The sequence below is a fragment of the Melanotaenia boesemani genome, chromosome 8 (genome assembly GCF_017639745.1).
Source record: "Melanotaenia boesemani isolate fMelBoe1 chromosome 8, fMelBoe1.pri, whole genome shotgun sequence".
In the NCBI taxonomy this organism is placed as follows: domain Eukaryota; kingdom Metazoa; phylum Chordata; class Actinopteri; order Atheriniformes; family Melanotaeniidae; genus Melanotaenia; species Melanotaenia boesemani.
The window spans coordinates 9,629,372-9,651,542 of NC_055689.1; the positions used below are offsets into that span (position 1 = coordinate 9,629,372).

General features: G+C 41.3%; 1 protein-coding gene across 1 annotated transcript; it reads left to right on the forward strand.

The window, feature by feature from the left end:
- The first annotated feature begins 3,252 nt into the window (after window positions 1–3,252).
- LOC121644663 (ATP-dependent zinc metalloprotease YME1L1-like) lies at window positions 3,253–14,139 on the forward strand. Its single transcript, XM_041992757.1, has 18 exons — window positions 3,253–3,441; window positions 3,916–4,050; window positions 4,223–4,400; window positions 4,535–4,627; window positions 5,279–5,388; window positions 7,334–7,484; window positions 7,563–7,646; window positions 8,546–8,719; window positions 8,803–8,955; window positions 9,048–9,180; window positions 9,843–9,905; window positions 10,029–10,141; window positions 10,334–10,489; window positions 10,593–10,744; window positions 10,832–10,958; window positions 11,040–11,113; window positions 11,196–11,282; window positions 12,697–14,139. Exons 1-18 carry the CDS (start codon window positions 3,409–3,411, stop codon window positions 12,838–12,840), a joined length of 2,160 nt encoding a protein of 719 aa, XP_041848691.1. The 5' UTR covers window positions 3,253–3,408; the 3' UTR covers window positions 12,841–14,139.
- Window positions 14,140–22,171: the final 8,032 nt, after the last annotated feature.

Here is a 22,171-nt window from a genome sequence, read left to right on the forward strand (position 1 = left end):
CCCTAGAGGTGGAGCAGGGGGGAGAGAGAGCGCCTGAAAGAGTTTCACACTTACGGGTCTCCTACACATGCGGGGGGACCAGTATGACTGTTCCAAAACCATTAAAAAGTGAATTTTGCATAATATGGGACCTTTAATGACCTAGAAGCTCCCTCAGTAACAGCAGAGCTTAGGGACAAGACTGAACTTCCATTAAACTGTAAAGAAATCATTAAAGCAATAAAGGCAATGCAAAATGGCAAAGCAGCAGGCCCTGATGGGTACCCTATCGAGTTTTTAAAAAAATTTTTAGACAAACTATCAAAAATCCTGCTTGATATGTTTAATGACTCTCTGTCCCGTGGCTCACTCCCACAAACTTTGACTGAAGCGTCACTCACCATTCTACTTAAGCCAGGTAAAGATGGCATAGAATGCGGCTCATACCGTCCTATTTCCCTCTTAAATAGTGATGTGAAGATCTTGGCCAAAGCTCTTGCACTTCGCCTAGAAGGAACAATGCGTGAAATAATCTCTGCGGACCAGACAGGTTTTATGCCAGGGCGCCATTCATTCATAAACATCCTTCGGCTTTTTAATGTAATTTACTCTCCCGCGTCTGGTGAGATACCCGAGGTGGTTGTCTCGCTTGACGAGGAAAAAGCATTTGACAGGATAGAATGGGAATACTTGTTTGCATGTTTGGATAAATTTGGTTATGGCCCTAACATCATTGCATGGATTAAACTCTTGTATAATGCACCCTAGGCCTCTGTCATTACAAACGCTCAAAATATTTTAAGCTGTAAAGGGGTACTCGTCAGGGCTGCCCAATAAGTCCATTGCTGTTTGCCTTAGCTATAGAGCTCTTATCAATCACACTTAACACACTACCATCAATCAGTGGAATTCACAGGGGGGGCATAGGGTATCTCTGTATGCAGACGATTTATTACTGTATGTATCAGACCCTGTTCAAAGTGCTCCCATTATAATCCATACTTTGAGAAAATTTGGAGCTTTTTCTGTATACAAATTGAATATTAATAAAAGTGAATGTTACCCTGTTAATGCCCTGGCTCTTCAAATACGAGATGGTGATCTGCCATTTGTAATGTCAAAAAATGGCTTTAAATACTTAGGTATTAACATTACAAGAGATATGCAGCAACTTAATCAAAAAAACTTTGGCCCACTATTTGATAAAACTAAATTAGACTTAAAGAAATGGAAATGATGTAATCTATCCTTAGCAGGGAAGGTTAATTGTATCAAAATGACTGTGCTCCCCAAATTCCTCTACCTATTTCAATGTATTCCTCTCTACATCCCTAAATCTTTCTTCAAGTCTCTTGACAGGACCTTCACCTCTTTTTTGTGGGATGAGAAGAAACCTAGAATACGCTTAGAACTGTTACAGAGGCCTAAAAACAGTGGTGGCCTAGCTCTACCAAATTTTTGTTGTTACTACTGGGCCTCAAATATTTACAAAGTCATGCATTGGCTTTATACTCCTGATATGAACTGGTGCCTTTTAGAAGCTGTGTCCTGTATCTCCACTTCCCTTAGAGTTTGGTCACCTCTAGTCTACCCATTTCTGTCTCAAAATTCACTAACAATCCAGTAGTCATAAATACCCTCAAAATATGGTCTCAATTTAGACAGAACTTTGGAATTGGCAACCTTATTTATCTGAGTCCTATACTTAACAATCATAATTTTCCCCAGGCAAGACAAGATTCTGAATTTATTCTTTGGCAAAGACAAGGTATTTGTCATTTTAAAGACATGTACATAAACTCTATTTTTGCAAGTTTTGACGAGCTGTCTCGCAAGTTTAGTCTCCCCCAATCTAGTCTATTTCGTGATTTCCAAGTCCGCCACTTTATACAATATCATGACACCAACTTCCCTCACATGTCATCATCCCCCAGTTTAGATGATCTGCTAGGGGCTCCTTTTAATACTAAGAGACTAATTTCAAGAATAAATAATTGTATATCCTCCTTTAAAGACACAAACCTTACGAAGATCAAAGCGGACTGGTTGGCTGAGTTAGGGGGGGAACTGGAGTCAGAAGACATTTGGGACAATGCTTTGTTAAAAGTAAACGGTAGCACTTCTTGTGCCTGGTTAAGCATAATTCAATTTAAAATTTTGCACCGCATTCACTACTCCAAGGCAAAACTGGCTAGAATATATCCAAATGTTGAGGCTAACTGTGACAGATGTCGAAATATCCCTGCCAATTTGTCCCATATGTTTTGGTTGTGCCAAACTGGTCTATGATTTTTAAAACACTATCAGAAGCTCTAAACATTGACCTTCAACCCAATGCAGCAATGGCCATATTTGGCACAACGGATAGAAGACATGCTACAATAAGGAAAAGTTACCAAAACATAATCGCTTTCACAACATTGCTAGCACGCAGACGGATATTGTTACACTGGAAGTCAAACAAACTGCCTAAAGTGTCCTTGTGGTTTAGTGACCTAATGCACTGCATACAGTTAGAAAAGACAAAGTACTCTCTCAGGGGGTCACGGAAAAAATTCTTTTCTGTCTGGGACCCAGTGTTGTCCTATTTAGGTAAACTCAAAACCCTACCAGTCTAGTGCCACTCAAACTCCTCTTGAATCTGCATGTGTGACTTAATTATTCAGGTGTAACAAATGATTTGTGGCATAAGCTACACAAGCTGGGACGAGCCTGAATTCACTGTTTTCTCTGTTGCTGTTTTATTTTTGTTTTCTCTCTTTTATTTTCCGTTGCATGTATGTTTACCAATGTTGGTAGTGACAATGATAATGGTATTTTGTTGTTGCTATTTTTTCTGCCTGTCATTATTGCTGTCTCCATCACTTCCGGTGGATGTCCCAAATGTTCCAGGGTGGGCTACTGTTGCTAGAACATGTTGATATGAGCACTACTGTATGTATACTTAACCTCTATATGTTCAACTTTGTACGTGTACTGTACAACTGGTGCTCAATAAAAATAAATTAAAAAAAAAAGGCTTGTCAAAAAGTATTTATTGCTTTTGTGCATTTTAATTAATCCCTATTGGTCTGTGAAGGAAATTGAAAATAATATCAATAGAATTAAACTCAATGCAAGCACAACATTTTATATCTTTAATTTTAGATTTGCATATTTTACAAGATTCTGTCATAATTAAAGCCAGAAAATAGGAACTAAGTGGGGACAGGAAATGATGTCTGTGTTTTAACAGGGTTACAATCTTTGCCATAACACGGTGGACGTCATATCCGGTCTCCGGCTGCTCCTGCAGCTGAAGTTCACATTTTCACTTGCTATGCCTGTAGCGGGGAGACTAAGTGAAACAAACGCAGACCTTTAACTCTCAGGGATATCGATACAACTTGCACAGTTTCACAGTGGAGTTTAACTAGTGACAAGAAAACAATGTTTTCCTTGTCAATGACGGCCCAGCCACAGGTAAAATAAAATAAAAAAAAAGCATTAGATCAAGCTAGCGTTAGCAGTGTTGTTTTGGTTCGACCCCGTTCAGTTGAGCTTGCAGCTAAGCTAGTTTAGCCACAGCTGCTTCTACAATGATTCAACTTGCTGGTCTGTTTTAACTTATCAATTTCAATTTACATCAGGGGACACTTTGTTCTTACAGTTATTGTGTTTTTAATTAAATTACAACAAGGAGTGGAGAGTTTTAAGGTAGTTTCGGCTAAAATTGTTCACTGTGTTAACTGCGTCAAACAGTGACAGGTGATTAGCATGTTCAAATCCCCTGCAAATAGGTATGTTTTTGTTAAGTACTTGCTACGTGGGGAAGTATGTTTGGATTTATGGCTTGTAATTTTGTAACACCCCTTTCATTAGCTAATGTGTCTTCGCCCCTGACTAAAACGTCATTACAAATAATTGCTGATAATTTCTGAATACATGTGATCACAGGTGACTCTACCTCTCAGCCACCTCATCAACATCCTCCACCCTCTAAAGAGCTCAGTGGGGAGCAGCAGCAGTGCTACCTGCAAATCAAGAAAACACAAGGAGCATGTTGCAGACTCAGAGCTACATTGTACAGAGGTACTTGTAATGAACAGCAGCAGCTCAGGGTGATGCTGCATGTATTATGCACTTCCAAGCCCAGTGATATATAGCATTTATATATAAAAAAAAAAAACCTATCAATTATGGAATAGTTTTACTAGGATTGTAACACATATTTTAAATGCAGTCTGTGTATGTGTTTGTGCAGTCCATGTGGAACCTACGGGAGCTTGGCTTGTCAGACCTGAGAGAACCTCAGTTGGAGGAGCTTCTGAACTGTGCATTGCCACGCTTGAGCCATGAAGAGGTGCCACCTCCACTTGGTGGTCAGACTACATGGAGGACCTCACATCTCTCAACACACTCCTTTTTCATTAATAAACATGGTGAGAAGGAACTTTTTTTTTTTTAAGATTTTAATGTCTGGATTCTTATTACACAAAGTCTAAAATATAGGTAGATTGTTTATGTCTTAAACAGCTATTGCCTCCTTTGCCTCTTCTTTTTACTCTTTATCCAGGCTTCTCACAGAGGGCCGTGTCACCTCCTTTCTTCTCAAGAAGGCACGTTTCACCTCTTCAGGGTGTTTGCACAGAGCTACAAAACTGGCCAGGTAAGTTGAATTTGCACTTCTTTTTACTAGTTTAACCTTTATCACAGGCCCAAAAGCGTGCATTAATTTTTTACTCATAAATAGCTTGGTTTGTATGTTTTAAATAAGAATGGACAATACCAACATAATTCCTGTGGATTCGATACATTATATTTTACTGTTGCTACAGTAAAATATAATGTAAAATAATAAGAATAATAATAATAATTAAATTAAAATAGTACTCAAGAACCTGCATAAAGCCAGTAAAATATTAAAACACATCATCATTACTAACGCCAGCATCATCATCATGACATCTGATTGGCTACCGTAATCATGTGACACAGAAGGAACACAATGTAGCTGATTTTCACTCGTCATTTTATTGCCTAAAACTCTGATAAGTGAACAAATTGCATGTTTTGTATTAACACAGTGGTATCATAATATTTAAAGTATTGACTCCAGCGTATCGATACACCCATCCCTGGTTTTAAAGCAATACATAGTATTGCTGAGAGAATAACAAATGTTGCAGTCATTTGCATATTTATCCAGTTTGAATACTTACATAATACATTAAAATGCATGAAATTGTACTGAAACGTTGTTCTAAGCTCAGGTGACAAAGCATGGTTGGTTTGTAACACCTCTGTAAATGTTTTTAAGTGCTGGTTCAGAGCAGAGGCTTTAAAACTTTACGGAGCAAAACCAGACGAGTGCAGTCCGCATTTGACCAGCCTGTGAACTCTGAGGGTTTCACACCATCTTTTATGAAGGTAAGTGCTGAAAGATGCTTAGCAGGATTTACTAAAGTTTTATGAAGCATGTATGTTTATTCATTTTTATACTCAAAGCAGTTCAATTTGCAGTGTTGGAATATAAGTGGTCCTGCACAACAATATTTTCACCAAAGTCTTAATAGAGGAAGGTTGAATTCTTGGCAGTGTTTTGTAAAGTTGTGACTTAAAGTTTAGACACATTATGTAAGAACTTCTATTTTTTTTATGAAACGGTTCCCCACAATAACATTTAGAGCTGTTTTGATATCAAGAATTTTGCACAGTAAACAAAAAATAAATAAAAATGAAAACGGCTCAAAATGATGAGACTCAGCAACCAAGCCAGGACCAATTTAATAATAAGAAACATGGGTCCACAGACGTGTTTGGGGAAAACAATATGAGCGCATCCACATGATTGCCCAGTTATTACCGCAGTGACCATCAAAAAGGCGAAAGGAGAAATATCAGCCATCAGAGAAAATTTAATTTTGTTGATTTTGTGATATAAGCTAACAATTGCTCATGTTTTCACAGTCCTAAAAGATCTGTCATGGCTACGAGGTGGTCATTTGCCACTGAAGCATTCAGCAGGATAGAAAACAGACTGATAGTCAGTGATGAGCTGGCAGAGTATTAACCATGTCACACACTGATTAAAACTACATATTATAATGCCAGGGACCGAAACAAGACTTTCGGGTTGTATCCTGGTAATCCGACACCCCCTGCTCAACTTGTCTCTTGGCAACTTGAAGCTAATGGAGACAGAAAGTAAAAGTAGCTGCACAGAGACACATATTTACATGGTTCTGGCTTCAACATCCCACCCAGAACGCCAACAAGTCTTAGGGTATATAATCCCGTCTTCCATAATACACTGCCCATCCTCAAAAAAAGTCACCACCTGGGTTTAACTAAGCAAATAGGTACAAGCCTCCCATTAGATAATTACTGCATGGATTATGTTTCAGCTGGCAACAAGTTATTTAACCCGAACTGATGTAGTGAGTCGCTTCGCATTTCTTAAAAAACCCATGTAGGAAGACACATCCTGCGATTGAGGAAAAGTTGTTAATCTGTTTTAGAAGGGCCAGATTATTGGCATCAAGCAAAGAAAACATGTAAAAGCTTATTTATGCTCCCTTTATGTGCATAAATTGGTACGTCTGTTTCAAATGTCACTGCTCTTCTACTTTCATGCTCACCTTATTTTGGCATGAGAGGAAACCAACCAGGAGGCAGTGCAGAGTTCAGCTCCCGAGTTCCTATGTCAGTTTCAGACAACATAAGACGGTGGATGAGATAATAATGTTCATCTGGTCTGTGCGGTCATTAACTACATCACTGCTTCTTCTTCTTAGTTAGTTTTTCAGGAGAACATTAATGGGCCTTTAGGAGATGCTGAAACGAGTAAAACTGGGTTAAGAACAATTGTTAAACTGGAAGTATATTTCAAGGAAGAAATGTGGTCAGAAAAAAATCTTGATAATAGAGATCAGTGATCACTTAAACGGCTTTGTTTAATAGTGAAAGTGAGAGCATTTCCACAGCTCTAGGGGTTGGGACTAAACAGCTCTGTGTTGCAACATCTCTTCACAAAATGCATCCAGGCTGGAATACCGACCACAGTCACTCATCATAAAATCCTTTAAATTGATTTGTGTGCACGTGAATATCCTGACTTGCGTTATGTACATGTATTACTATTTTTATTTGATCCTTGAAATAAAAAATGATGTGTTTTACACACCTACATAAGACAGGTAATCAGCTGAAGCGTAACTTGTACCTTTTAGATGTTCTACCTGTGCAGGAATCTAAAAAATATTCCAGGCTGAGCAAAAAAGTTCTTCCTTTCAGACGTGTTCGTCCAGAGAGTAATACTCTGTAAGTCCTCTTGCTCTGTGAATACTGCTAACAGTCTTATTTGCTTCTCAAGGGTTTTCTGACGCGTGATAAAGGCATTGAAGCTGAAAGTCTTGACAGCTTGGTGAAGAACAAGAACGTACCGGACGGACAGCAGGACGCTTTCAAGAGGGGCTTCGCTGAGGGTTTCCTGAAAGCTCAAGCTCTCACACAGCGAACTCAAGGCAGGTTTTAATAGAAACACACTGAGTGCATCATGAAATGTTAAATGATACTGATGGTGTCCTGTTCTGATTGTTCAGACTTTATGAGGAGGACACGTCTGATCCTGCTGGTGCTGCTTCTAGTTGGACTCTATGGAATCTCCAAGACCCCCTTCATATCGGGTAAAGGCCTCTTACTCCTCCATGGGTTGTACTTGTATTAACTAATGTGAAATCTCTCTCAAAATATTAATGTTTAATATTAGGGCTGGGTATCGTCACTGATTCTCTCAATCGATTTGATTAATAACAGCCTATTTTAAATTTAGAATTTTATTCCATATGTATTTATTTGCAGCTAATTGTGTATCAAATAACTATTTTTTCCCACAATCACTTATCTGAGAGTAATCAGATACGTGCATGTGTCTGTGTGTGTGCTGACTGCCGTGGACACAGAACAGCTATGACATGTCATCATGTAAATCAGATGAGTGGCATCAGACTGTTTACTGTTTGATAACAGGACGAAGAGTAAACCTGTTCTAGATCTTCTTTAAATGACCCTATTGGATTTTTTTCAAAGGACGTATGTGGTGACATCACTTCCTGTTGTTGAACGTTGAAGTACCCGCGATCTTAGCGCTAGCTGCTAATGTGAGGGGGAATATGCTGCAAAATACTTTAGAAGCAAATGTAATCCACACTGGTGAATGAAAACATCTGAATGTGACATTATCTCGAGTCTCGGTTAGTCACGCAAGAGTAGGGTCACGCTACCAGAAAAGAGTACGTATAAAAAATCTATCTGAAAGTTCTATTAATCAATATTGGATTTATTAAATTATTCAATTTGAATATATTCGATCTGATAAATTGATTTTTTTTAAACCCAGCCCTCTTCAATGTATTAAAATAATAATCTTTGTTTTTGTTAGATAAGTAACAGAACTAAAGCATGAGCTGCTCTAACAGCGGATTGTGACTAAAGCATTAACTGGTAGTGGTTTGTCTGTGTGTACGAGCTGATTAACAGTGCTATGCTGTGTGACTTCGAACTGTAATCTAACCATTGTGGACAGTGCGGTTCCGAACCACATCAGGCCTGGACTCGGCTGTGGACCCAGTGCAGATGAAGAATGTGACATTTGAACATGTGAAGGGGGTGGAAGAAGCTAAAAATGAGCTGCAGGAAGTGGTGGAGTTCCTGAAAAACCCCCAGAAGTTCACAGCTTTGGGAGGAAAGCTGCCAAAAGGTGGGCTGCTTTTCACAGTCAGAGCTCTGTGTGGCATCACTGATAGATCAGTCGTCATCTGATTGTTACTTTTCCTTCTTTAGGTGTTTTACTGGTTGGCCCTCCGGGTACTGGAAAGACGCTACTGGCCAGAGCCGTGGCAGGAGAGGCAGTCGTACCGTTTTATTACGCCTCTGGGTCGGAGTTTGATGAGATGTTTGTTGGAGTAGGAGCCAGCCGCATCAGAAACCTTTTCAGTGGGTTTTTCCCCATCATTTTTCTTCTGATGTTAGACTACGGCCACACAGACAAAATTACAATTTTTGTGTCACTTCTCTTTTTTTTCTAGGGGAGGCTAAAGCCAACGCTCCCTGTGTGATCTTCATAGATGAGCTGGACAGCGTGGGTGGGAAACGAATCGAGTCTCCCATGCATCCGTACTCCAGACAGACCATTAACCAGCTACTGGCTGAGATGGATGGGTAAGCTCTCAAACTAGGTGTCGCATATTTGACATCTTCATCGGTTGATTTTAATTCATCGTTAAGTAAATTGTTATTCTGTGATATTTTGTGATATTTGCCAGATTCAGGACAGAAGATGTGCCAATTACAGTATTTCTTGGCCAGTTCTGATTTTTTTTATTTTATTTTATTTTATTGTATTTTTTAAGGCTGAACCAGTCACTCACAGTTTCCTTTGTAAGAACTATGATTCTTTTCGTGTTCACACTTTCAGCTATTAAAAAAAAAAAAAAAAAAAACTTCAGATTTTCCTCTTGAGCGTCCCAGTGTTCTGCATGGACAGCTAAAAGTGTGTTTAAGATGTGACCAGTTATTGCAGTCACTCTTTCATTTCATTGGACGTTGTTGCTTCAGCTTTTTTATTTTTTCAAGTCCCTCCTTTTTTTTTTTAACAGAAGTCTTCGCAGGACTTCACAAACAGTTCAGTGCAGCCTCTAATGTGGTGGGTTTGTTGTAAAAAGCGAGGTGTTTCTATGTTATAGATGTTTTTGGAAGTTCACCAAATTCTCTTCCACTTAATGATAAGTGAAAGCAGGACTTGATGTACTTCTGATGGCTCGAGGTTTAAGTTATAACACAGAGCCGTGCGGACGTTCACCTACATTGACATTATTTTGCAGGTTTAAACCAAACGAGGGTGTCATCATCATCGGAGCCACCAACTTCCCCGAGGCTTTAGATAAGTAGGTTTTACCTCATTGTGTCTCAGTGTTACCAGTGACAATGTCTGACGTCTGATGGTAATACAAAGAAAACATAGTACCTCAGACTTTTCTGTTTACGTCACCGTCTGTTCTCCTCTGCAGTGCCCTGATTCGCCCAGGTCGCTTTGACATGCAGGTGACTGTACCCAAACCCGATGTGAAGGGACGCACAGAGATTCTCAACTGGTACCTGAAGAAGATTAAAGTGGATCCAGGTGCGACATCAGTAACTAATAATCCGCTGTTTTCTTCCTAAAATGCATTAAAGAATAAGTCTACTCACTCTGAGTAGTCCGATGTCTTTCTCCAGAATTAATATTGATGTAAAATCTGTTAATTTAGTGGCAAAAAGTTTTAATCTGATTTTATTTCCATAACTGTACAGATAATCTGTGTTTTGTGCACAGCTATCGAGGCCAATATCATTGCGCGGGGCACAGTGGGCTTCTCTGGTGCTGATCTGGAAAATCTGGTCAACCAGGCTGCCCTGAAGGCAGCAGTCGATGGCAAAGACATGGTCACTTTGAAGGAGCTGGAGTTTGCTAAAGACAAAATCCTCATGGGTGAGTTAAACTGTCCAGTTCCCCCAGCTCCTCTAAGTCGCGTTTATCATCTAATAACTTTCCATTCTGTTTTTATTTTGCACTTCTTTCCCTGTTCATGAAGGCCCTGAGAGACGGAGTGCAGAGATAGACAAGAAGAACAAACTCATCACAGCATATCATGAATCCGGTCATGCGATCGTAGCCTACTACACCAAAGACGCTATGCCCATCAACAAGGCTACCATCATGCCCAGAGGCCCCAGTCTGGGACATGTAAGGCAGCTAGATCTGGTTTATACAGATTATGCAACTTAACAGCAGGTTCTGGTGAAAACGTCTACATTCTCCCCGTCCTTCCAGGTGTCCATGCTTCCAGAGAACGATCGGTGGAGCGAGACCCGCTCTCAGCTTCTTGCTCAGATGGACGTCAGCATGGGTGGCCGCGTAGCAGAGGAGATTATATTTGGCCATGATTACATCACTACAGGTCGGAAAAGGGACTTTGATTTTAGTGTTGGTTGAATAAAAGTAGAACTTGAGGAGGAATGTGATATTTCTTCCTCTCCAGGAGCATCAAGCGACTTTGATAGTGCCACTAAGATTGCTAAGATGATGGTGACCAGGTTTGGAATGTGTGAGAAGGTAGGCTGACCTGATGATGGCTTTAAGAGAAAAATGAGACTTTAACACTTTTTGATGTGACAACTTCATCCATGTCTCCCAGCTGGGTGTGATGACCTACACGGACCTGACGGAGCAAAGTCCAGAGACACAAGCTGCCGTGGAGCACGAAGTCAGGGCGTTACTGAAGGTCTACTCATCTTTTCATAAAGCTACTGTCTAAAAAATTAAACAAGCTGATGCAGCCAAGACACCCTGTTGTTGTTAGACAGAAAGCAAAACACAATGTATGTCTTTTTTTTATTTACAAGGTGTACTTAAATCTATTATGACAATCTTTGTCTTCTGCTCACAAAGTGATGAAGATTACCTTAAAATAGGTCTGAACATGAACACGATGCAATTTAACATTTGATCATTTTTTAAAAGATCTTCTGTAATTTTCAAATAAAATATGAAAAACTTATTCCACGTCTTGACAGGCAAATTCAGGTCAATTTTTGATAAGGAATTATAATTTACAAACATGACATGGCCAGTAGAGAGAAAACCAAAACACATAGATACATATGAACATATGAATATGTTTAAACCCAGTAAACAATAGATCCTCTTAAAAACAAGCATGTAAAATCAATTAATATAAAAATAGCAATATTAGAAGTAAATGTGTTTAGGTAATATTAACAAGATAGAAGAGAGAAGAAATGTCTGTGTGTGTATGTGTGTGTGTGTGTATATATATATGTATGTATATATATATATATATATATATACTGTAGATACTACCATGTTCTGCAAAGACTGGATGTTTTGAAAACAGCATAAATTTTGTTACTACGTGTGCACGTACTCCGAAAGTAATCCGCTAATGGACAGCAAATTGTAGATGGGGGTATTTCAGATATGACATTTCAGAATTGTATGTGGTCATATCAGATCTGATTATTAGAATTATCTGGTTTCTACCAGTTATCAAATTTTGATGCTCATGTAAACTGGCTCAATGACTGCAAGGTGTTTAGGTCCTGAGGCTCTTGTTTGCTAACACTTTGCCAGTTACATCAGCTCTGTCAGGTGTTACTTCACTGATTTGATGACTAGCAATTGACATTTTAGCCATCCAGCTGTTGCATACGACTTGGTAAAGTGGTTTCGAAGTACTGCAACTTAGAAATTTCACCCCATGAAGGAGCAACAGGAGCATCTTTTTAAAAATCAAAATACTTCCACAAAACTAACGTACTGCTTCTTCTACACCCTTTAAAGCCTGACCCAGTAATAATCTTTTTAATCTGGACTCATTTTTCGGCCCTTTAACGAAATGTGAAAAGACAAAGGAAAACAAAAATATTTAGCATATATTTAGAGTTTATTACCATTTGACATGTCAAAATGATTGTAATGCAAAACACAAGCATCAGATTGCATAGGGTTTTGACTAGTTTTTACCATAAAGTGATTAAAAAAAGGGTCTCAGAGACAGTATGTGATAAATTTGATACATATGGCATTAAAGGGTTTTCTCGTGGTGACAGTTTAACCTTGTTTTTTAATAATTTTGTTGCATCTTTTCTCTTGTTTTCTTCTCTTGATGTCTTCAGGAGTCATATGAGCGAGCCAAAGCCTTGCTGAAGTCTCACGCTAAGGAGCACAAGAACCTGGCAGATGCTCTGCTCATGTACGAGACGCTGGACGCCAAAGAGATCCAGCTGGTGTTGGAGGGAAAAACCCTGGAGACCAGATGAAAACAGCACGGATAGGAGTCGGACTCAAAGAGGACAGACTCGACACATGCTCACCTTCGTCTCTTTGTGCTGATCTTCACCTTCACTGAATCTCATCAGTAATCCCAGATACGTAGTGCTGTTATTTAAAGCGCCGACATGAACGTGTGAAGACTTCGTCATATGTTTAGCATGATGCTCAGGTCACTTTATCGGTTTGTGGGAGGAAATGATGAATGAATGTGAGTATGGATGTCAAATATAAAAACAGCATTAGGATAGACATTAATTTAAATACCGCAATGTTGATCCAAAGACCTACTCTGGTTATGGCAACCATGATTTAAGTCGTATTTCAGCTGTTTTCTGGTGTTTGTGTTCTTCTGTGGTCGTCTTCAACATGCTGGAGGTCATCTCATAACGAGTCTTTGTGTTCATGATACACTTCTCCGCACATCCTCTATCGCTTCTGTTAAAAAGTGGCCTTTTGGGGAGTGTATAATAAGTGTAATAATTTTCCTTTTAAATTAGGGAGTGTATAAATGAGCATTGTCAGCACTTTGAATGAGTGCACAGTAAAAATCTTTGTGCACTCTGTAATTAATGTAACGTGTGCTGTCTGCACAGAGGTGTGGAAGCTGCGTTCATGCAGCGATGGAGGATTTTAAAGTTGTAACATCAGCTTCATTATTTAAAAAGTTTGCTTTTGAAAAAGCCACTCGCTAACATGTCTGGTTTTACATAGAATGAAGACAAACCAAAAGGCCAGTTTTGCCATTTAATGGTATTTTTCTTTCCTTTAATGGTGTGGAGAGCTTCCTCACCTGCATCCAGTGCTTTTGGAGACAAAGTTTGCACAGTACAGCTGATGAAAGGCATTCAGCTACGCTGAAACAAGCGGGAGACAGAATGATTTGAAATTGAACTGTGAAGCGACATTGTGACTCTGAACGGTTGTGCAGACATTTGCATTATTCTGTTAGTGTTGTGGATGTCTGCTTCAGCTGTGGTGTAACATGTATGCTGATTTATTTTGAAATAGTTCATTTTCCTGGCGCATATTTTCTGTTTCTTAGCTCATTAGCGTTATTTTTGTGTATGACTGCTGGGATGTGATGAGAACATTGTATATAAATGTATAGTAATGCTTTTATGCTGTGTACACTCTGAATGGCTCTGCTGTAGATCTCTTTAACAGTGCAATGGCAATGACTATCATTTGCAGCTGAAATAAAAGAAGTGAAAGCCAAAGATGTGTGTGGGGAGATGGGATTTGTTCTGGAAATGTATTCCTATTAAACAACAAAGATTCTTCACATACTTGATACATCTGTTGTATATTTGACAGTATCTGCAAGTCTTACGCCAGCTGTTTCTAGTTTGCTTCCAAGCAGTCAGACATTCTTGTAAGTGGACTATGTAAGTGGCAAACTTTTACAGACTTTTTGAAGGTCTTTCAAAGTTTTTCTTTGAGCATTGGCTGCTGCTTCACTTTTTTCAGTGTAGTTCTTAAACCTATTTTTAAGAGAATTGGTTTCCTTTGTTTAGGCCTCTTAACAATGACCTATGAATCACTCAAGCTGGAAAAATAACTATGTTTTGTTGGTGGACAAAAGAAGTATCTGCAGCAGATTGATAGTATCTGAAAGTGATTTTTAAGAATCCAGATTTAGTTAAATCCAACACAAGACCCAGGAGAAACATCTGGACCTTCAGTTGATCCATCCAATGTTCACTGAAGCCTCGTCAAAAATGGTCTCCATGGAATGGAGGCTGTCACGAAGCCATTCTTAGGAAGGGAAACAGGAAGAAAAGGCTGAGTATGCCAAAAGACACAGAACTGGACTGAAAATCGGTGGCAACAGGTCTGATGGATGGATGGAAGAATCCTTCTCAGACCTCCGCTAACATCCAAAGAAAAGTTCTGAGAAGTTCAAGTAGCCTGGAGAACTATTCCAGAAGACAGCTTGAAGAAATTATATAAATTTTTCTTTTTAAAGGGCTCAGACTGATGAAGAATAAAGCTGCTCACACATAGTGCTGATTTTCAAACTCAGAATTGTACAAACTCTTTTTGTGATTATAAACTTGGCATATAAATTGAGGAAATTTGTGGTTGGTGGATTATTTCTTTGTTATAATAATTTTTCTTGGGAATAAATCATAATACCGTTGGAAAGCCTGATTACTTCCCTTTTAAATTGAGCCACATTATTACGGAAAATGCTTTTGTAAAGCGTATTCTCTGCCAATGCCAAACAGCTTATTCTGCTCTTGACTCTTGTTTGGTGTTATTTGGATTAAATGATAGAAATCTAAAGAAACAAGACATACAGTATTGGCAGATAAATTATTTATTTATAACAAACAGGGAGTCACTTGCATGTAGAAGAACCTTACAAGCTGGGCGGGCCTGGGGGTGGTGGGCTGTGCATCTGCCGCTGTCCCCATCCTCTCATTCCCCGTTAGGGGTGTGGGAGGGTGGGTACTTTCTGGGGTTGATGACGGCTCACTGGCTGTGGTCCCTGAGTGGCCCGGTCGTGGGGGGCGGCCTCTCCTGGCCTGTCTTGCCCTGGGGGGCCTCCTGGGGAGCGGGGGTGCCTAATGCCACTAGAGGCTCATCATCCAGAGGGAAGTTTGCTTCCCTCTGTGCGTACATCCCCGGACCCCTCTTACTTCCCGCTCTCTCTGTCTCACACACACACGTAGGGAGTTGGGAAGCGTGGAGCCATGCGGGGTGGAACGGAGGAGACCATTCAGTGGTCTCCTTGGATGCACCCCGTGGCGACTCGCCTCTCTGTTTTAATTGCACAAAGACACCAAAACACAACGCACAAACAACACCTGGGGGGCATGGCATGCGGTGCATGTCGGGCGGGGCCACTTAGGTGGCCTGGCTCCCAGCTCATTGCGGTCACTGCCCCTCAATTTTAATTGCACACAACACACACTACCTAAACAGTCAGGAGCGGGGGGGGGGGGGAGGGTATTGGGGACCTCTCACACCCCTGTTCCCCCTGTGTGTGGCCGGGGGCAGGCGGGGGGAGGTGGGGTCCCGGGGTGGTTGCGCTGGTGGGCTGCTGGCTCTGTGGGTGTTGTGTCAAGGGGGGGTGCTTGGGGCTCGCTGTCCTCTGGTCCGCCTGGGGTGTTCCCCACGGGGCATGGTGGGTGGGTTGTGTGTGGCGTGACTGTATGGTGGTGAGTGATTGTGGGTGCGGAGTGGGGGAGGGTGTGAATGTGGGGTTATATAGGGTGCAGATTGGAGTAGGTGGGGAGTAGGGGGAGGGGCCGATAGCACCCTGGTTCCCGGGGTGTGCGGCTGGAACATCGGGGTGTGTGCTGGCCTACGCCGGGTGGCTGTCTGGGGGGGCCTGGTCCTCCTAGGCATGTTGTGGGCCCTCTACCTTTGGGGGGTGGAGGGGCCGCCTCTGGGCTACTGGGGCCCTGGGCCCTTCGCTTGGGCTGCCCTGGGTAGCCGGTCCCTGGCGGGGCCGGCGGCTGCTGAGCTTGGCCCACTGGGACCTGTGCCCCGGGACCGTGGGGGGCTCTTGCTGGGGCTCTCCTCTGCTGCCCTTCGGGTGGGGCTGGAGTCATCTTCGTGGTGGGGTGGCTTGGGTTGGTGCTCCGGGTCTGCTGCTGGGGGCCCGGGCCTCTGGCCCTGGTCTGCCTCTGGCCTCCGTGGAGGCGTGGTCACATTTGCATGATCTCACTTACCACTCTTCATCACTGATCACTCCTTGTTTCTCATGCTCTGCATGCTGACACAGTCACTGAGTTGTCTAGTGGGTTTTAATACTAAGCGATAATTCTTTTTTTTATTTTTCCTGTGAGTTAGTATCTGGTCGCTGTTATGTCTTTTTGATTTGGTGATTATTTCAAAACTCTTAATGACTAGTTTTTTTTCTGTGTGTGTGTTTCTGCTTTTGTAAAAGTTGTAGGAAATTTTCTGGTGTGTTCATGTACAGGTGTAACAGTTTGTTGTCTGGTGATGGTGTGGATTGAAGGGTCGTTGCCTTCTGTCTGTGATCTTTTTGTCTCCTTTCTTCTTTCCCTTTTGCTCTTTTTGCTATTTTCCATCTTTTTATGTCCCCTCCGGTCAGGTCCAGCAAGATTACACAGATTCCATGATTTAAAGTAAATAAATAAATAAATTAATCACATTATCAAGAGGAGCCTTACCCATAGGCCTCCCCTTGGCAGAGCAAATTTGTTCAGCACGATACAGCAACCAGATTATCATTTTGCTTGCTATGATGCTGGACAGGACAAGTAAAAAAAAAAAAAAAAAAAGATTCGGTAACCAGTGGCAACGCCATTCATCCACCTCTATCCGACCACTTCTTCCAGCTCATTCAGGGGGATCCCAAGGCATTCCCAGGCCAGCCGAGAGATGTAGTCCCTCCAGCATCTTCCCTCCTTTCAGTGGGACATGCCTGGAAAACCTCACCAGGGAGGCTTCCAAGAGGCATCCAAACCAGATGCCAGAGCCACCCCATCTTGCTTCTCTCTATGGGGAGGAGCAGAGTCTCTACTCTGGTGACCAAGCTTTTCAACCTATCTCTAAGGAGACCATAAGGTAAGAGTAGGAATGTTGATAGACCAGTAAATTGAAAGCTTTGTCTTTTGGCTCAGCTCCTTTTTTATCACGACAGACCGATGCAGAGTCTGCATCACTCCAGACGCTGCACCGATCTGCCTGTTGATCTCCCGCTCCATCCTTCCCTCACTCGTAAACAAGACCCAGAGATACTTGAAATTCTCCACTTGGGGCAGGACCTCATTCCCTATCCGAAGAGAACACTATCCTCTTCCAGATGAGGACCATGGTCTCGGATATGGAGGTGCTGATTCTTATCCCGACTGCTTCACACTCGGCTGTGAATCACTCCAGTGAGAGCTGGAGATCACAGCCGAATGAAGCCAACAGAACGGCTCCTTAATGTTGTTAGATGTTCTGTTATTAAGGAAATAAAACCCGCTCCCCAGACCTTCCAAGAGAATGAGCAGGAAGACCAGGTACCTCCAGGGATGGGATCCAATAAAATGACCCAACCTCTCAAAGCGGATCCGTAGGGCTCTCTCCATGCAATTCATCTGGCCACAACTGTTCAAATCTGGGTTTCTGATGGGCAACTGATGTAAAAATTACATTTAGAGAGCTGCCCTTTTCCTCAGACACATTAGTAGGATCAGTAAGCTGTGTTTACAACACTGCAGACCCTTTTGAGCTCCAACATGATCTGGGATTTGTATGATTACATGGTTCTCAGGAATAAAGAGAGTGCACAAGCCAGATGTGACTTGAGGAAAAACTTGAGAAGCCCATTAAAGAGACAATTGGTGTTGTACAGTATGGTTTATTACTTCCAGGACACTTTCTAGGTGTAGGGTTACTGGATTCTTAAAGGTTCGCCCTCAGGTGATTCCTGGTCATGGTTGGGGTAGAATGGATGCTGCTAAAAGAACAACGAAGGGTTGATGCAGTGGTGGGTTCAACCAAACAAAGATGTGTTGTGCTGTATAATGAACACTTGATATAGACTATTCAGATGCATCCCTTCCTATTGACATGTACTGTATGTGTGTGTAGTGGATTTCCAACTTTTAAAATTGTTCCAAAATGGTGAGATTTCTAATGTTAGATGAATAAATTGAGATTGCTAAGATACAAACTGAACTAGAACAACTCACTGTTTTTGATTTTTTATTTTTTTATGTAATTTGTTGTTGTTGGTTTTTTACTGGGATTTTTATGCACAACCATCCAGAAAATATCCAGAGCAGCAGTTGTCTGGACCAGAACGTCTTGTTGATGTCAGAGGAGAATGGGCAGACTCGTTGGAGATGATAGAAAGGCAACAGTAACTGAAGTAATCGCTAGTTACAACCAAGGTATGCAGAAAACCACCTCTGAACGCAACGTGTTGAACCTAAAAGCAGATGGGCTCCAGCAGCAGAAGACCACACCGGGTGCCTCCTGTCAGCTAAGAACAGGAAACTGAGGCCACAATTCACACAGACTCACCAACACTGGACAATAGAAGATGGAGACCTGTTGTCTGGTCTGATGAGTCTCCATTTCAGCTCCACATTCAGATGCCAGGCTAGAATTTGGCTTAAGTAACATTAAAGTGTGAATCCATCCTGTCTTGTGGTGGTTTAATAGTGTGGGGAATATTTTATAATAATAATAATAATAATGCATTTTATTTCTTGGCGCCTTTCAAACACCCAAGGTCACCGTACACAAAAATAAAAAATAAATAAAAAGACAATAAAAACATAAATTACATAAGAGTTAAAAGAGATAACAGACATTGATATAAAACTTACACAAAACAGTCAGTATACATGGGTTATAGGGAGTATGCCAGTTTAAACAGGTGGGTTTTGAGTGCAGATGTGAATGATGGAAGGGAGCTGATGTTCCTAATCTCGGATGGAAGTGAGTTCCAGAGCTGGGGAGCAGAGCCGCTCTGCTCCCCATGGTAGAGAGACGGGCAGAGGGAACAGTAAGGTGAATGGAGGAGGATGACCTGAGAGCACGGGAGGGAGTGGCAATATGGAGGAGATCAGACAGATAAGGAGGGGTCAGATGGTGAATACCTTTGAAAGTGAGGACCAGTAACTTATAGTTAATTCTGTATTTTATTGGGAGCCAGTGGAGTTGTTGAAGGACAGGGGAAATATGTTGAAAGGAAGAGGTGCGAGTCAGGATACGAGCAGCAGAGTTCTGGAGAAGCTGCAGTTTCTGAAGTGATTTATTGGGAAGACCGAAGAGGAGTGAGTTACAGTAGTCGATGCGGGATGTGACAAGACTATGGATAAGGATTGCAGCAGCATGTGGAGTGAGTGAAGAGCGTAGACGATTGATATTACGAAGGTGGAAGTAGGCAGACCGGGTAATGCTATTGATGTGGGCTTGAAATGATAGGGTGCTGTTGAGAATGACGCCGAGACTCTTGACCTGAGGGGAGGGGAAAATGGTAGAACTGTCAATGTTGATGGAGAAACTGTGAGACTTGGTTAGAGTGGAGGGCGTGCCAACAAGTAGAACTTCAGTTTTACTGCTGTTGAGTTTGAGAAAATTGGAGGAGAACCATGCTTTAATTTCCTGGAGGCAGTCGGAGAGAGAGGAAGGAGGAAGAGAGGAGTGCGGTTTGGAGGAGATGTAGAGCTGGGTGTCGTCTGCGTAGGAGTGGAAGTTGATATTATGTTTACGGAAAATGTAGCCAAGTGGGAGAAGATAAGTGATGAACAGAAGGGGGCCCAGGACTGATCCCTGGGGTACACCGGCCGAGACAGGGAGTGACTCTGAAGTGTGGGTTTTGAGTTGAATAAACTGTGTGCGGTTAGAGAGATAGGAGGAGAACCAAGTGAGAGGAGTATGAGAAACACCAAGGGTTGCCAGTCTATTGAGGAGGATGCTGTGTGAGATGGTGTCAAATGCTGCACTGAGATCTAAGAGGATGAGGATTGTGAGAAGACCGGAGTCAGCCACCATCAGCAGGTCGTTGGTGATTTTTAGCAGAGCAGATTCTGTGCTGTGAAAAGGACGGAAGCCAGACTGGAATTGTTCGTAAAGGTTATTGTTAGTGAGGTGTTTGTGGAGCTGAGAGGCAACAACCTTTTCCAGAATTTTGGAGAGGAAGGGAAGATTAGAAATGGGACGAAGGTTATTGAAGTCAGATGGATCAGCACCAGGTTTTTTGATGATCGGAGTGACAGCAGCAGTCTTGAAGGCTAGTGGAACATATCCGGTGTTGAGGGAGGAATGAATGACGGCAGTGATGTGAGGAACAGGGAAGGGAGTAAAGCTTTGACTAGGACTGTTGGGAGAGGGTCGAGCAGACAGGTGGAAGGTTTGGATTTCTGAATCAGTTCAGAAATATCAGATGGGGATGGAAGAGTGAAATCTGAGAACGGGTGTGGGATAGAAAGAAATGGAGGTAGAGGGTCTGTGATGGAGACAGCAGCTCCTCCAGTGGCAAGCTGTTGATGGATGTTAGAGATTTTTGAGGTAAAGAAGGACAAAAGGGAACTGCAGATGTCAGTTGAGTAAAGATGAGGAGGGAACATGTCCGGAGGTTTGGTGATATTATTGAACAGTGAAAAGAGAGATTTGGAATTTCCTTCATTAGAGCAGATTAAACCAGAATAGTATGTGGATTTTGCTGAAGCAATACAGTCCGATTTTCTTAGTACTAAGTGAGCATCATTTAACCACCACAGCCTACTGAACATTGTTGCTGACCATGTCCATACCTTCATGACCACAGTGTAGTATCTTCTGATGGTTATACTTCCAGCAGGATAATGAATCAGCTCAGATCAACTCCACCTGCTTTCTAGAACATGGACTCCAACGGCCTCCACAGTCACCAGATCTCCGTCCAACAGAGCAGCTTTGGGATGTGGTGGAACGGGAGATTCTTATCATAGATGTAACAATGTAAACTGGATGTAATTCCAGCAAACGACTGGACTAATTTACTAAATACTCACAACTTTGACATTTCCTACCACTTTCAAGCCATACTAAGTCATATTAATCATCCCAGATCATCCTGCATGCACTACCAGTCAAAGGTTTGGACACAGTTTCCCCATAGATGTAATGGGAAAGTGCCAAAACATTACTGCTATATGTATATATATATATATATATACAGACATTTCTTCTCTCTTTTTTCTTTTTAATATTACATAAATATTTATAATATTTTTATATTAATTGATCTTACATGCTTGTTTTTAAGAGGATGTATTTTTACTGGGTTTGATATATGACAAATCTGCAGCAACTGTGTGATGCTAGTATTTCAATATAGAACAAAATCTTCGAATAATGTTTCCAACCCCTTATTGAATCTCTGCAACAATAAATTGATGCAGTGGGTGTACCTAATTAAGTGGCCTAGGAGTCTTTTTTTTTTAAAAATATCCCCACCACTTTCTATCAAAGACAAAACTTTCCAAAATTGATTTGACTTTAAGAAGCACAGCTTGTCACGTTTATCTCAATGTCAGATATGTGAGAAACTGGGCTGAAACATTATATACTTCATTATCACATAAAACAAAGGCAGTGACAATACTTTTGAAAATGCTGTTTTGTTTCTCGAATATTTCAGAATATTTTTTATAATACATACAATATTTATAAATATTTTCTAATAATTTTACATGTGTGTAAAATTTTGCAAATTAAACAAATCAAACATTTAATTGTATTTTATCAAGCCGTTGTATAAAAACGCAACAGCAAAATGCAAACATGAACATAAAATAATTAAAATTGAATTTTCAGACCTCGTGCAGGTCCATGACGTCACCGCGTCGGTAGTTTGTG